We start from the raw sequence: 15,315 nt of genomic DNA, 5'->3' as shown, positions 1-15,315 counted from the left end.
AAAATCCCTAACAACAATGTTGTATCATTTGAAATATCCTTAATATGGTGAATTTTTACAGACTGCTTCTGTACAAAATAACACATTATTTCTGATGTAGTTTTAGAGTTCAATCCTTCACAGTTCTACATACTTTGCATTCCTTTCCAGACCCACTGCATAAAAGAGTAAACAAACAAAAACAAATATACCCATAATATTCTCTCTTCCCCCCCTTATATACATAAACAACTTTTTCCTCTCTAATTTTAGAGAGAGAGGATATGAACACCTATTTTGATTTCAGAAACAGAAGTATACGGAGAAGCAATTCCCATGGTATTTATGGGTCAGAGCCTACACCTCAAAGACGATCTTGAGCCAAAGTGCACAGAAGAGCATCAGAATCCCCCTTCCAACTGACGTCCATCTATAAGAACACCAAACTTAGGCTGCAGTCCTATGCATGTTTAGACAGAAAAGGGGCCTACAACTCCCAGCATGTCCCAGCCAGCTATGGCTGGCTGGGGCATGCTGGGAATTGTAGGCTTTTTTTTCCTGTCTAAACATGCATAGATTGCGCCCTAAGACTGATTTTCACCAGAACTGTCATTCAACTACCCAATGTTGAGAATATCAACATTGCCTTTAAGAAACAATTCTTGTTTTCTACATACTGTACAACATTTAACAATTATGCACAGTTAAGAATAAAAATCTGTTATCCTATGATAACTGATTCATCTGTTGTATCAGAGAATGAATAGTAATGAGATAGATCTAATACATTTCCCTACAGTGAATGAGTATTGTATTAATACCATCGTTTCCTCAGATGTAGACAGCAGGACTACTAGGTGAGTGCACACTCACTGAAGTGGACAGTGTGACCAAGACATGCAATAAATAAATAAATAAATAAAGGAACAGCACCCGAGCTAAGGCAACCTCTTTCACTCTCAATGAATAATTACAGGAAATGTCTGAAGTTGCAGTTCCTACTCATCGCTATACCCTTTATTCCTTCCCATCCCCTCTCAGGCAACTATTCAAGCACTCAGAGGTAATAATGTTCCTCACCTGGTGACATGCAGACCACAGGCAAAGCCTGCAGCACCAACCAAAGAAAAGGCAAATCTGTTCCTATGTACAATTGCTATATATTTTATTGTAATGCGATGTAAATGTGTTATACGATAAATAAATAATTGCTAAAGAGGGTTGTTTTTCCAGGTTCCTGTGCCTTTGAGAGCTGTTTCTTGAGAGACAGAAATATAACGCTGTAGAAACATATACCAATTATGTCTTTGTCTATGCTTTTTAAAGTTCACAGGAACCCTGCCAGAAAAACGTAGCAATCCCCATTTTTCTGCAATGTCAGAACTCACACCACAACCAATATTGTTCAATAAAACTCTCTTTTCCCCTGATAGTTACTTCACCTGAGATGTCTTCATGATGGGGCACACTCTGCACCTCCTTTCCAAACCCACTGTATGGAATTGGGGCAGGAGGTATTCCACCACAACACCCCACCACGGCAGAGGTTTTACATCATGCCATGGCTTGCCACTGAAGCACAAGCTAGAGTGAGAGTTCCCAATAGCTCAAGGGTCTCATGGCCCCTTTCTGTTATTGCTGGTGTGATAAAACAAGCAGAATTGGTGATGTGCATGTATGAGAGATAACCAGGTCTGATGGAAACGTAACTACTAAATATTGGCAAACAACTGAATATGAGGCAGGCATGGGTGGATGGATGGAATAAAAGGGTTGGTGGGCAAAATGAAAAGCATTCTGGAGCAGGATTCAGACAGTTGACCAGGGCTCAGGTTCAAACTCTGGACTGTTTGTCCCAGAACAACACAAGGTTCCAGGTTCGGATGTCACAATAAACAACCCAGGGATGAGGTGTCCCTGGGTTGTTTATTGCAGCAGGAGCGCACATAGGAACCAACTCACATGATTTCTCCTGCTGCATTTTGAATAACCCATGGTTAACAAACCATGGGCTGTTGACAACCTGTGAACCAGGTCACTGTGGGAATGGCTGTCATTGCCACAGTGCCTCTTTTTCTGCAGTTCATATGCTTTTGACATTCACTGGAATCCTATGTTCCCACAGCAGCCAAGCCATTTTAATTAGACAATAGGACTGCTATGTGTACTTATTCAAGTCACATAAAGTAACTGATGTAGGGAGCTCAAAAATGCAGGTCTAATGTTCAAAATGCAGGTCTAATGTTTACATTCTAAATTTCAAAAATGCAGGTCTAATGTTTACATTCTAGATGCTTTTCAGCAAATCCAAAGAGCTCAGCTACAATCCTATGCAAATTTATATGGGAGGGAGCCCCCTGAACACAGTAGGACTTTAGGATGTAAATATCTAGGAAGCTGAGTGCATTTAATTTGCTCCAACTAGATTTCAAAAACAATCACTCATAGAAAGAAGTCACTCATCACTAAAGAATTCAATGCAAGCTCTTCTGACAAGAATAAGTTTAGCTTAAGGCAACAATTTGTTCAGTCGTGTCTGACTCTTCGTGACCCCATGGACCATAGCACGCCAGGCCTTCCTGTCCTGTGCTCTCTCCCGGAGCGTGCTCAAGTTCATGAAGGCAGTGATCCCTTCATGGATCACTGCCTTGTTGTGGCGAAGGGGCTTGCGTAACTCAATGAAGCCATAAGCTATGCCGTGAAGGGCCACCCAAGACGGACAGGTCATGGCAGAGAGTTCTGACAAAATGTGGTCCACTGGAGAAGGAAATGGCAACCCACTCCAGTATTCTTGCCAAGAAAACCCCATGGAATGTTATCACAAGGCAACAATTACTTACTAGTAATAAGCTCCAACAGTCAGAGAAGTCAACATCTCCCATTTATTCCTCTTCTTCAATTTAAGATTTAAACATACTATTCCAACAGCATGAATGCATCGTAACAAACCTTTTTATCCGTGGCCACCAATCTGTAAAAAGATACCTCAAAGAACAAATGCAGTTTTGTATATTGTCTACTGCTTCTTGTTCTCAAAACTATGCTGATCAGAAATGGATATAAGCCAACATTGCAGCAGAACCAGTTATCCAAGACAGACTTACAGCTCTGCACCAGGCAATTAACACAACTGATAGGTTCTGATATGGCTGGGGCTTAACAGTTTTGTTCTTAGAAAAAAGTTATTAAATGGAATTTTGGCTCAATTTGCTTGAACAGTGATGACAAGAACTTTTATAACACAATAGTATGTTTCAGACAATAAGACTAAGCAAAGCAAAATTGTTGCTAAATGCCTCATGCTGAGCTAGCAAAGATATTGCAAACCTTGATCATTTAAAAAAACCGCTTTTAAACACTGAAGAGTCTATATCAAGAACAGAACCTGTTTCTCAGTTGTTCCCTCGGGGCACTTGTGAAAATTAGAAGATCAAACATATAACCTACTATGACTTTATAATGACAGCAGAAATCCCTAGGAATGCCACAGTACTGCTTTTGCCACTGATCAATTTTCAGTTATGAAATAAGGTAATAATCTTCTCTTCAATAAAACAGACTTAAGCTATTTTCAGAACCATACCTCTATGATGCCTTATCAAATTCTGCTATGGGTTGCCTAATGGGGTTTAAACAGTTTCCTATACTTTATTTATCATTAGAACAATCAGACTTTTTTTTCTCTCTAAAGACAAAGCATCCTGGCTTCTTACAACCCAACTCGGTACTATTTGGAGGCAGAGATAAATATTGATTAAGTTATCAAAACTAGAGATAATTCATGTTCAAAATATTAATGCAATGTAGAAAGGGCATGTGCATAGACGGTTGACACTGTACTGAGCATGGTACAGCAAGTTTGGAGGGGGACACTGTAGCACTCACGGAAGTGACATGAGCAATGCATTTTTACGGGGGAGAGAATGGCGAGACAAAGTAACTTTCTGCCAGGACACAATGGTTATATCCAGGCAGCAGTCTCCTCTCCCTTTGAAGCCATATAGTTTTTGTGGCTTCTATTCCCGAACAATCTCTAAACCAGCCTCTCCTTGCTGACCTCCCAAATGAAACTGAGGAGAGGATTAAGGATCATGGAAGCAAGTAGCACACTTTAACTGGGGAATATATGTGTCTCTTGCACAGAGGTGGGCATTCCAGGTCGCTTGCTTGAGGAGGCAAAGACAGGGAGCTAATTCTGCTCCTGAGATATCTGTAGAGATGGAACTCATGAACCTCACGTCACAGAAATCTTATAATAGACTGTATATTTCATTCCCCCTAGCACAGCGGAGGCAGTCGAGTATAGACATTAACCACTCGTTGTGTGCTAGTCAACTTGATCATGAAGAGCAGTATGGGGGAGGGAAAGACTCACTTCCAGCAATTTTTGTTCAACCTGTTCTCAGAAACAAGCCAATTTTATATTTTTACAAAAAGTTAACTGAGTATGGTAATTACTTTTGCAAAAGGCAACACAATAGTCCATCTCCAATATGAAATCCAAAAAATTGAGAAACCCTAATGTCACAGTATATATATGGTGAAACAACAGTTTGCAAGGTACACCGCCTGGCCCCAAAGTACACTACCTGGCACTTGTCATGCAATAAATAGGGTAGGGATACACATGAACAGCAACAGTTGAGATTTTGAGTGGTGAAGAGGTTCAGGAATGCTGGCTAAAGTCCTCTTACAAAAGTCTATTGTGAGTATAGTTAGCTTGGACCATACTTCTGTTGCACCTAATCACCTTTTTAATAATGCCAAAAAACGGGGGGGGGGGGAGATCCACATTCTACTTACAGCTGCCATATTTTATTATTGGTCCTTCAGGTCAGGAAGGAAAAATATGTTGTGTATCCATTTTTTTATTTTACCACAATCATTTGATCTAAGGATAAAAACACTTGACATTCAAATAGCCAAAGCTCAGACCAAAGTGTTAGCATTTTTAAAGCACTACCCTAAATTGAAATTAAATATGTATAACTACTGGGAAAAGATAATCCATAAAAACAAACACTCGCCACCATTAAAGCAGGAGAGGTTCATCAAGGTTTACCAGCCACTGAGGTGTGATTTCTGCAGTCATCCCTTTGGGAGATCAACAAAACCAGTTTCTACATGGATCTCACTAACTACTATGCAGGTAGCAGTTATCAAAAATCAGACCTTTCCTTCATGAGGCAGTCCAGGAGCCAACTGTATTTCATCATAGGACAATTGCAAGAGTCTTCCCATGCACAGTGTGATGAAGAAACTGACAGTGCAATCCAATACCACTACATTCAATGGGACATACTCCCTAATAAGCACATTTAGGATTGCAGCCTAAGAGTCAATCTTGCATTATGGACGGCAGCTAATAAAAGGAAGCAGTAGGATAAAGTGTCTAAACAAAAGATGTGTTGATTTATAGCTTTTTTCCTTTGTCAAAGACATTCTGGAACTTTGTTTTCAATTGTTGTACAGGCTAACCTTAAAACTCTAAAAATGTTACAAAAAAGAAAAAAATCCTTTGTTAAAAAGATCTGTTTTGATAAAAAAAAAAGCTTAGCTAAGGGAGACAGAACAAGAAGTATTTGTTATTGTCAACCTAATTAAGAAGTAGACTTTATCAAAAGAAGCCTTGAAGAGTTCTTCAAAGATTTCAAGAGAGTGTTCAAATGAAGCCTCTACATTACATACTTTAAGAGCTTCATTTACACTATCTTTCAGTGACATAATGTAGTAGGTTTACATCATATGTTCAGTAAGTAAAGTATACTGAAGGCCTCCTGAAAAAAAGGCCTGTACTAAATGTATACGTGCTATACAGACCCCAACATGTTCCAACTGCCAAAACAAATTGGGTCTCAGTATATACACACACATCAGTGTAATCTCCATAACAGGATTTCATTACAAGGTTTTTGGATCTTGCATTTAAGATTGGTAGTACATTATACACTTGTCACAGTGGTCCATGCTCTCATAACCTTTGGGTTGGATTACTGTAATGCATTATACGCAGGGCTGCCCTAGAAAACTGGAAGCTCCAACTGATGCAGAATTCAACAACTAGAATTCTGACTGGTTTGACTAGATGGAACCATGTCACACCAATTCATCAAACCTCACACTGGCTCCCTATTTGCTACCAAGCCCCAATTCAAGGCGCTGGTTTTTATGGTTATCACCTTTAAGGGTTTCCTACATGGCTTGGGGCCCAAGTATCTGATGGAGCACCTCCTCCCATATTATTCTGCCTGGGCATTAAAATCATCAGAGGAGGCCTTCTCTCAAGCACCATCAATGGGAGAAATATGTTACATGTTTACAAAAGAGAAGGCCTTCTCTGTGGTGCCCTGACTTTGAAATGCCTTCCCGAGGGAGATAAGATGGGCACCGACTTTGCTTTCTTTTTGGCGCCAAATCAAAATGTTCCCATTTGCCCAGACATTTACATTTTTTAATAGACTGATTTGTTTGTTTGCTAGCTGAATAGTTTTTATGCCTCATTTCATAATTTAATAATTACTACATTGTATTGTATTGTATTTGTCTTTTGCCAATGGTGTGTACAATGCCTTTTGGATAAATGGAAGTTTATACATTTTAAAAATAAAGTAAGAGATATGAAAAAGCTATAACTGCACCAGGGACCTAATGCCACCAGACCTGCTTTGTGAATTGCTCTGGAAATCTGTTTACCTTCCTTTCACTCCCCTCCCAGCTGCATGCAAGATATAAGTATTCGTGGGGGTCTACACATGAGGTTATCTTCTCTTTTCAGATCAGGAAAAGTGTCTAGTTCTTGTACTGACCTTACAGTTTCCCTTAATTCAAAACAACTCTCTTTATTTCCCCAGCTTTGTAAGAAATATCCCCAAAGCCAACGGACACTATTCAACCAAGAATGGACAGAAATTTCACAGTCCTCCGTAGAGGGGCTTGTTACACCTTGCCTTACTGGGCTTGATGCAAAAGTGCACTTTTTGAGTATTTTAGTGGCTCCATGAAAGTCTCTGCTCAGCAGGACTGTGCATATTATTAGACCTGAGTTCGATCCCAGCAGAAGCTGGGTCTCAGGTAGCCGGCTCAGGTCGACTCAGCCCTCCATCCTTCCGAGGTCGGTAAAATGAGTACCCAGCTTGCTGGGGGAAAGGTAGTCAAGACTGGGGAAGGCAATGGCAAACCACCCCGCTATAGTCTGCCATGAAAACGCCAGTGTAAGCGGTGTCCCTCTAGGGGTCAGTAATGATGCGGTGCTTGCACAGGAGGAATCTTTCCTTTCAGAGGTATTCTAAAGGCCTCTAGGGGAAAAGGGCTAAGGGTGCCAATGTCCCTTATTTTAACTCATTGACCCTTAATCCAGAACATCACAGCTCATCTGAGCATAACAGCAACTGAGTCACCATCACTCCAAACATGTTGCCTTTTTATAATTTTGGTTTGGCAACCTTAGTACAAGCTGCCCCTCTTATGAGGCTATGACTAAAAGAACTATCTTGTCTAGGAGGATATGTATGCATATCAGAAAGATTATTTTGAACTCTCAGAGCTGCATGTGGCGGTTTGCCTGTTTAGTGGGTTTTCACTGGGCAATGTGAAAGAATACTGGTTTAGCGTGCATTCAAGACAAAAGGGCTAGTCACTGCAGGGATTTATGGGACTGTGGGGAGAAATCTATTCTACAGAGCTAGAATAGATTCTGTGCATAATGCACATCTATTCTATGGAGGTAGGTGATGTCAGAAGAACGGCTTGTTTTATGGGATCTGGGGGAAAGCTGCCTTGGGGGATCATTGTACTGTGAGGATGCAGGGGATAGAGTACATGTGTTCTGTTAGGCAGACTGCAGGTACTGAAGTCCATGCAACTGATTATTCCTGTCCCCCTACAGTTACCTGCACGTGTCTTAATTCCACATTACATATTTAGAATAGCCATTTAACATGACTGTGCACTGAAAGGGTGGAAGAGAATTCAGCCTGTTCCTATCACCCCTAATTGCAAGTTGGACAGGGAATCAAAAGGGTGTTAGCAAGGTAAATCAATGCAACAGACAACAGGACACGTGAATCTTCAGATAAAACATTTTTAAAAGCTCAGCTTGTTGTATCATAGCAGTGCTGCCTCCAGTGACACTTCCCCTTCTACAGAGCTATTAAAGGTCCTCCATTACAACCAGTCAGCCTAGCATTAAGGGGTAAATATTTTAGATTGTGAACTCCTTGGGGGCTGTGACCCCAACTTTGCTTATAACATTCATATATGCTGGCATTGCTGTAGAAACACACATACTAATCTGCACTAAGCGATCTTGAGCATGTACTGTCAAGTGTGTGAGTGTGTGAGAGAGATACAGTTTTAGCCCAGATTTTACCACACATCTAGCTAGACCCAATCACATTAATATCTCATAACCACTTAGCAGAATAGTACAAAGGTTGGTTACACTCTAACTAAGCCTATGTTCTTCACCCCTGGCTTCCATTTCACTCTACTTGAAGAAATTATATATTATAAATTCCTTGGGGTATTTACAGCAACAACACAACAATTATTATAACAACAATAAAACACAGCACACATGCAACCGGTTGGCCGAGTAGTCGCCCGAGCCCACCCAGCCGAGCAGGCTACCTGGAGTCGAGCTCCGGCATCCTGTCGCAGCTCAGGTATCCGCATGGCCCTGCAGGCGAGGGGGCAGGTGCAAAAGTGCGCGCGGCGGGGGCGGGGCGGGGCGTAGAATCCGTGGCGAGACACCCGCCCAGGCCATCCCGGCCAGCGGCCCGCGCATTTCACCACACCTCGGCAGCGGGAGAAAGGTGGAGGGAAACGGCCGCCTGCTTCCCCCGCCCGCAGAGCCCTGCCGGGTCTGCGGCGCGAGACGCCGAAGGGATGCCCGCCCGCTCCCATTCCGCGCGCCGGCCCGCCCGCCCGCCTCGCCTCGCCTCGCCTCGCGGCGGCATCTCCTGCTTACCTTCATCCTCGAGCTCCAGTTTCTCCAGCATCCCTTCGGAAGCGGCCAGGGGCTGAGGAGGAGCTGCCTGCAGGAGGGCGGGGAGGGAGACACAAGAGAGAGACGGCGGGATCAGCAGCAGCCAGAGGCGCGGAACTCACCGGACCCGCGGCGGCATCCTCGGCGCCCGGGGGCGGGGCGGGGGCGAGGCTGCGGAGCCGCTTGCAGATGCTCGGCCTGACGCGAGCGGGCTCGGTCTGCGGAACCTCCCCGCGCGCTCCGGCGAAGGCGACCGGCCGAGGGGAGGGGCGGAGGCGGCGGGCTGGCTGGCTGGCTGGCCGGCCGCCTTGCCGCCGCCCCGCCCATTAACCCCTTCGCGGGCTGGGCGAGCGCGAGCGCCCGCCCCGCCCCCTCGCCGGGCAGCCGCGCGGCGGGCTCGGCTCCCCCTCAGCGGCCGCATCCCCGCATGGGGCCCAACACCGGCCGAGCGCCCGTTGGAGCCCAACGGCTGCCGAGAGAAGGCTGGGGCGCCCAACGCTCCACCGCCGCGCCCTCCCCCGCTACTCCTCTGCCCTCCCCCGCTTTTTGGAGGGGGAACCGCGGTGGAACATTCCGTACGTCCGAGGGCTCAAGCCCTTGTTGGTCTGCCCCAGGAAGCGAAGGCAACTACCACACAGCACTTCAAAAGGGGGGGGGGGAGGACTTGTGGTAAATTTTCGTGACCCTGGCGAGTAGAGCCCTTATTTGACTCCCCCTCCCCCCTTCTGTAACATCGTGAGAGCCAGACAGAAGGATTCCGGCTTAAACTACAGCTTCTAGGAGGTGGGGGTAAAACTGGAGAGATTCCCCTCCCGCTCAGCTGGTGTTGGTACTGTCCAGTGTGTATTCACCTGCATGGGCTGCAACGTGGAAAGTAGGGCTGTACCACTGCTTTCGGGGGGGGGGGGAGAGATGCTGTGTTTCCCCCTTCTCCATCAAAATACTACGAATGCAAAGCTGAGAGAGGAATCTATCATACTTTATGAAGCATTAGTTTCTCCAGTATATGATTAACTGTCACAAGTCGGGATGTGCAAGGGCTGTGTCGGTGTCGCCACAGCTTGGTAAATGGGGGGCAGGTTACCAGAATGCCCCACCCTCTTCTATGGGTGTCTTATCTACTGCCTTGGATTGTCATCACCATCCAAGCATGTGGTTATACATCATGTCCCCTTCTCTGGTGCACTACCTTGCCCAACATCTTCAGCTCTCTATTCCTGTGCTCAGGAATGACATGGAGGGTTGAATCCAGGTCCTGACTTCCACCAGAGGAAGGGCTCCACTTGTGGAAAGCCCCTCCAGTCAATTCTGGGGGTTCCTTCCCCCCACACCACACAGCTCATCCCATTCAGCAGGGTCTCCTGAACCTCTTGTGTAGCATTTTCAGGAAGCTGGAGGGGCTGCTGTGGGGGGGGGGGGAAGCCTACTTCCATCAGCACAGTTGATCCAGTATAAATCTGGATCCAACCCTGAGTTATTTTGAATAAGCTACCACCCCTAGCTTGGTGTCCTTTCCCACTACAATTGATTAATATCACCAATTCATCCATAAGTATACACCCATAAGTGTGCACATTTATCGCTCGTTAACCATCGTCACTATGAACAGCAGAATGCTTCAAGCAGGAGTGTTGAACCTCTTTCAGCCCAAAGGCCAAATTCTTGGGAGCTGCTTTCCCATGGCTTGGAAGGCTAAAGAGGGTGGGGCAAAAATACAAAAAATACCATCATATTTTAGATTAAAGCTCTTACTGCCAGTAACTAAGCCTTAGGAGGGCATTTCAATCTTTTAGAATGGAGGAAAAAACTGCAAAAGCTGGGAAACTACCCGCAGCCAGATTTTGCCCATAGGCCTGAGGTTCAACACCCTTAAAGGGTAAACGTGTATACAGTGAAGCAACAGATATGTTGTTTTTTCATCCTTCCCTAGTACATTTAGCTACTACTTACATGTCTCACATACCTCAGTGTAAGAGGTATTGGTTGTCATATTACTTCCCTGGCTTCCCAACCACACCCACCATTTCCTTGTAATCCTCTCTGAATCTCTGCCAAATATTAGACATCTCAGACAACAATGAAGGACTCTTGAGGGTAGTCCCTCTACCCTATCTTGAAGGGTCAGTGGATTAACATGCTTTAAAAAGGTCTTACAGTTGGTTATATGACTAACCTTAAAGGTAATTTAAGAAAGCAGAATATACACAAAACACAGGTTATCACAAGAAAATCTGATTCACAGTAGATATGAAGTAGTTGAATATGGTTTTTCTAAAAAACTACAAATTAGATTTATGTCATATGAATATTGTATTTATAATATAAATCCATGCCTCCCCTTTATTCAAGTTGGTTTTCTGTGTTTAAAAAAAAGTTATTACTGGGCAGAATTTAAAGAAGTACTGGAGACATTCTGAACATTTTACTGAACTTCTGTAGAAAATGCTTCCATGTGTAGCATTTGTTTTTGAGGTTATATTCTCCCTGTCAAAATCTCAGTTGTTCAGCACAACTAATTATGTTTAATTACAAATGCATTTAAAGTTTAACTCGCCACCCTCTCAATACACACAATCCTAGCAACTCTTGATGTTCAATTTTGATGTGCAGTTGGTGTTAGGCATCAGCAGCACTACTTCACAGACACATCAAACCTTCTGCTTGGATTATATATTCATATTAAAAGTTTGACCATCTTGCTCTTCCAGTGCCATTGGAACAAAGGAAGTTGCCTTGTAATGAGTGAGACCATTGGTCCATCTAGCCCAGAACTGTCGATACTGACTGGCAGTGGCTCTCCAGGGTTTCAGATAGGAGCTTTTTCTTGCCCTACCTGGAGGTGCTTAGCGTGCAAAGCATGTGCTTTACCACTGAGCTACAGCCCCTTTGTGTCATCTCAAAAATGCTTGGGGAGTTACTCCCACCACTAGTCCCCCATTCCCAAATTCTTCCTAAACATTTCTAACCCTAGTCAATGCTTCTTCAGCCTATGGCAACATTCCACATTCCTCTACATGACCATACGGTATCTGTAACCAAAATCATGTAGTTGTTGGATGGAAAAAATACACCACTCCTTTTGTGTATATAGAATTGTTTTAGACAGCAAAAATTCAGACACAGTTACTTGAGCCCTATATTCTCACATGCTCCTATACCTTGCTTTGATGCATATGGCAGTTTCCACATCCAGAATAACCATAATCTGCCCCATCATCATTCATTTTATGGACAGAACAGGTCCTCAGATTATCTGGCCCTCTACTTATTTTTTTTAGGATTACTTTTTCTGCTCTGGGTAGTACCTGCTTCTAGTTAATAATACAATGCACGTGTTTAGTGTACCAAACATCTTTTGATTAGATCACTGGCTACCTGAAATGATTAAAGCTGCAACCATAAGGCAAATCACTTGGAAGTAGGGTCCACTAAAATAATTCAGGACAGGAGCTGCAAAGAACCCATGGTGAAAATCAATTCAATAAATGGTAGAGGTGCAAAACAGCAATCCTTATTAAAGAGTAAACCCCACTGAACTCAGAGGGAGTTACTTTAGAGCAAACATGTTTAGGATCTTTCTGCAGTTAATTCTCAGCTGTATACAGAACAAGGCTTCTTAGTATTGCACAGTAGCTGAGACTCCAGTGCTATGTTCTGTGAACAACTATATATGACAACTGTTTTACAAATACTGGAGATCAGTAGACCGTCTGGTCATCCTTGTTTTATGCAGAGGTTCCATCCCTACCCACTCCATAGTCTTTTGCAGCTTAGGACTTTCCCTTCTTATCCTAACAGCCCCAAACCTGATTTTGCAGCAATATATGTTTCGGCAACAAATGCAACTGGGCATCAGATGCAGTGAACTAGGTTTGCTAGAATGACTGAAAGCTCTCCTTTCTGAATTGTTATTTCTATTATGCCTGTAGGTTGTCTGTCTGGATTTTAAAGACCTTTACTGTTACATATTTAGCCTGTTACTTTAAGAGTTGTTTTCTTAGAGAGACACTGAGGCAGCATTTTCCTGCAGGGCTCAGATGCTCCCCCAGGCGTCTGTCTACCATCAGCCACTGAACTTCAATGGAAGTATTCATATTCTCTCGGAAACAGTTCTCTCTCTCCTGCTGTGCTGTGGCAGCTGATGCCACTGCAGTCTAGGAATGCCCCTGGATGCAGAATGCAGCACTTCAAAAGGAGCCACAGTGTCCATGCAGAGAATACAAACGTTGCTGGAGACCAGCACACGACGCAGTAGCCACTGAAGTTCAGCAAGCCCCCAAATAAGTAACATGACTGAATGTTAGTTAAAACAAAAGTGACATTAGGAACTCTTCACAAACATCAGAACATAAGTACAAGTGACCAGATCAAACCAGCGGCCCATCTACCTCTAGTATCCCAAAAGTGACCAGTTTCAAAGGCAAGAGGGGGAAAATAGGAAGCCTATACAAGGTCCGATGCTAACTCGGCAATTTTTACATACAGAAACAAATCTGCAAGGCACTTCTCATACTCGGAGATCCCATACTGCAGCTTTCCCTAACCTGGTGCCCTCCAGATGTTCCAAACTACAACTCCCATAATTCCATATCATTGGCTGTGCTGGCTAAGGCGGATTTGAGTTGATTGATTGATTAGATTTATTAGCTGCCCATCTGGCCCACTACCTGGCCACTCTAGGTGGCGTACAATACAAATAACAACACAAAATACAACAAATTTACATAACTGAACAAAACAACATTGTTCTAAAACACCCTAACACACCCAAATGCCTGCCTGAACAGCCAGGTTTTCAAAGCCCGGGAGAAGCTCATCAAAGAGGGAGCATGGCGGAGGTCACTACGGAGGGAATTCCACAGAGTGGGGGCCACCACAAAAAAGGCCCTCTCCCTAGTCCTCACCAGGCTAGCTGCCCTGGCTGATGGGAAAGACAGAAGGCCTTCCAAGGCCAATCTCGTTGAGCAGCGTCCCTGGTGATGTTGGAGACACTTCTTAAGATAGATTGGGCCAGAACCATACAGGGTTTTAAAGGTCAATGCCAACACCTTGAATTGGGCCCAGTAAACAACTGGTAACCAGTGCAACTCCTTCAGCACTGGAGTGATGTGGTCTCGCTGATGGCAGCCTTTCATCAGATGGGCCGCCATGTTCTGTACCAGCTGCAACTTCCGAACCATCTTCAAGAGCAACCCCACACAGTGCATTACAGTAGTCTAGGTGAGAGGAGACGAGGGCCTGAACTACTGATGGGAGCAGATGGTTAGGGAGGTAGGGGTGCAGCTGCTGTATGAGATGGCGTCGATACAGCGCCACCCAGCTCACAGCTGACGCCTGAGCCTCCATGGACAGCTGGGAGTCTAAAGTGACCCCCAGACTACAGACCTGGTCCTTCAGGGGCAGCCGCACCCCACCGAACACCAGGTCAACATCCCCCAACCTCCCCTTGTCTCCCACAAAAAGTACTTCGGTTTTGTCGGGGTTCAGTTTCAACTTAGTCCTTTCCATCCAGCCACTCACCGACTCCAGCCACTTGGACAGGGTTTCTACAGCCAACCTTGGCAAGGGTTTAAATGTGAGGTAGAGTTGCGTGTCATCTGCATACTGGTGACACTGCACCCCAAACCTCCTGATAGCTCCCAGCGACTTCACATAGGTGTTAAATAACATCCGGGAGGGAATAGAACCCTGTGGCACCCCGCAAGTGAGCAGCCAAGGGTCTGAAGTCTCCTCCCCTGGAACTATCCTCTGGTACCTGCCAGAGAGGAAGGAACGGAACCACTGTAATATGGTGTCCCCTATGCCCAATCCCTCCAGGCAGTCCAGGAGAACACCGTGGTCGACAGTATCAAAAACCACTGAGAGAACAAGGAAGGAGCATTTGACCCTATCCAGAGCCCTTCCCATATCATCCACCAGGGCGACCAAGGCCGTTTCTGTCCCATGCCCAGGTCTGAAGCCCAACTGAAATGGATCCAGATAATCAGCTTCTTCCAAGGCTGCAAAGCCACCACCCCCTCAATCACCTTGCCCCAAAATGGCAGATTCGAGACTGGGTGAAAGTTGTTCAAGCCTTGGGGATCCAAGGAGGGCTTCTTTAACAGTGATCTTATCACCTCCTCCTTGAGGGCTGATGGCATCACTCCCTCCTCGAGGGAGGCATTCACCACTGCCCTGATTCCCTCCCTAAGCCTCTCCCTGCAGCTCATAATGAGCCAAGATGGGCAAGGATCGAGTAAGCAGGTAGTCAGCCTTAGAGATGAAAGCACCTTGTCCACTTCCTCAAAAGGAAGAAGCTGGAACCAATCCCACACAACTGGTCTGCCACTGGCTGCCCCTCGTTCACTAGC

General features: G+C 44.8%; 1 protein-coding gene across 2 annotated transcripts in view; it reads right to left on the bottom strand.

Moving 5' to 3' along the window:
* The window catches only part of LOC146345184 (5'-AMP-activated protein kinase subunit gamma-2), a 73,749-nt gene extending 64,178 nt beyond the window's left edge, over positions 1–9,571 (bottom strand). Inside the window, exons 1-2 of one of the 2 annotated variants that reach the window (XM_084859369.1) lie at positions 9,545–9,571; positions 8,948–9,014 (exon numbers count right to left, since the gene is read on the bottom strand). In XM_084859369.1, coding sequence (XP_084715495.1) covers positions 8,948–8,978 — 31 coding nt within the window. In that variant the 5' untranslated portion in view covers positions 8,979–9,014; positions 9,545–9,571. Of the gene's footprint in view, positions 1–8,947; positions 9,015–9,087; positions 9,278–9,544 lie in introns of those variants that run through there. The other variant, XM_084859370.1, reaches the window with a different exon arrangement.
* Positions 9,572–15,315: the final 5,744 nt, after the last annotated feature.

The sequence above is a fragment of the Heloderma suspectum genome, chromosome 5, assembly GCF_057233095.1.
Source record: "Heloderma suspectum isolate Gila_16-S chromosome 5, 16-S_ref, whole genome shotgun sequence".
NCBI classification, from domain to species: Eukaryota; Metazoa; Chordata; class Lepidosauria; order Squamata; family Helodermatidae; genus Heloderma; species Heloderma suspectum.
The sequence above is the reverse complement of the archived record's forward strand: the minus strand, read 5'-3'. Positions and strand labels throughout refer to the sequence as shown.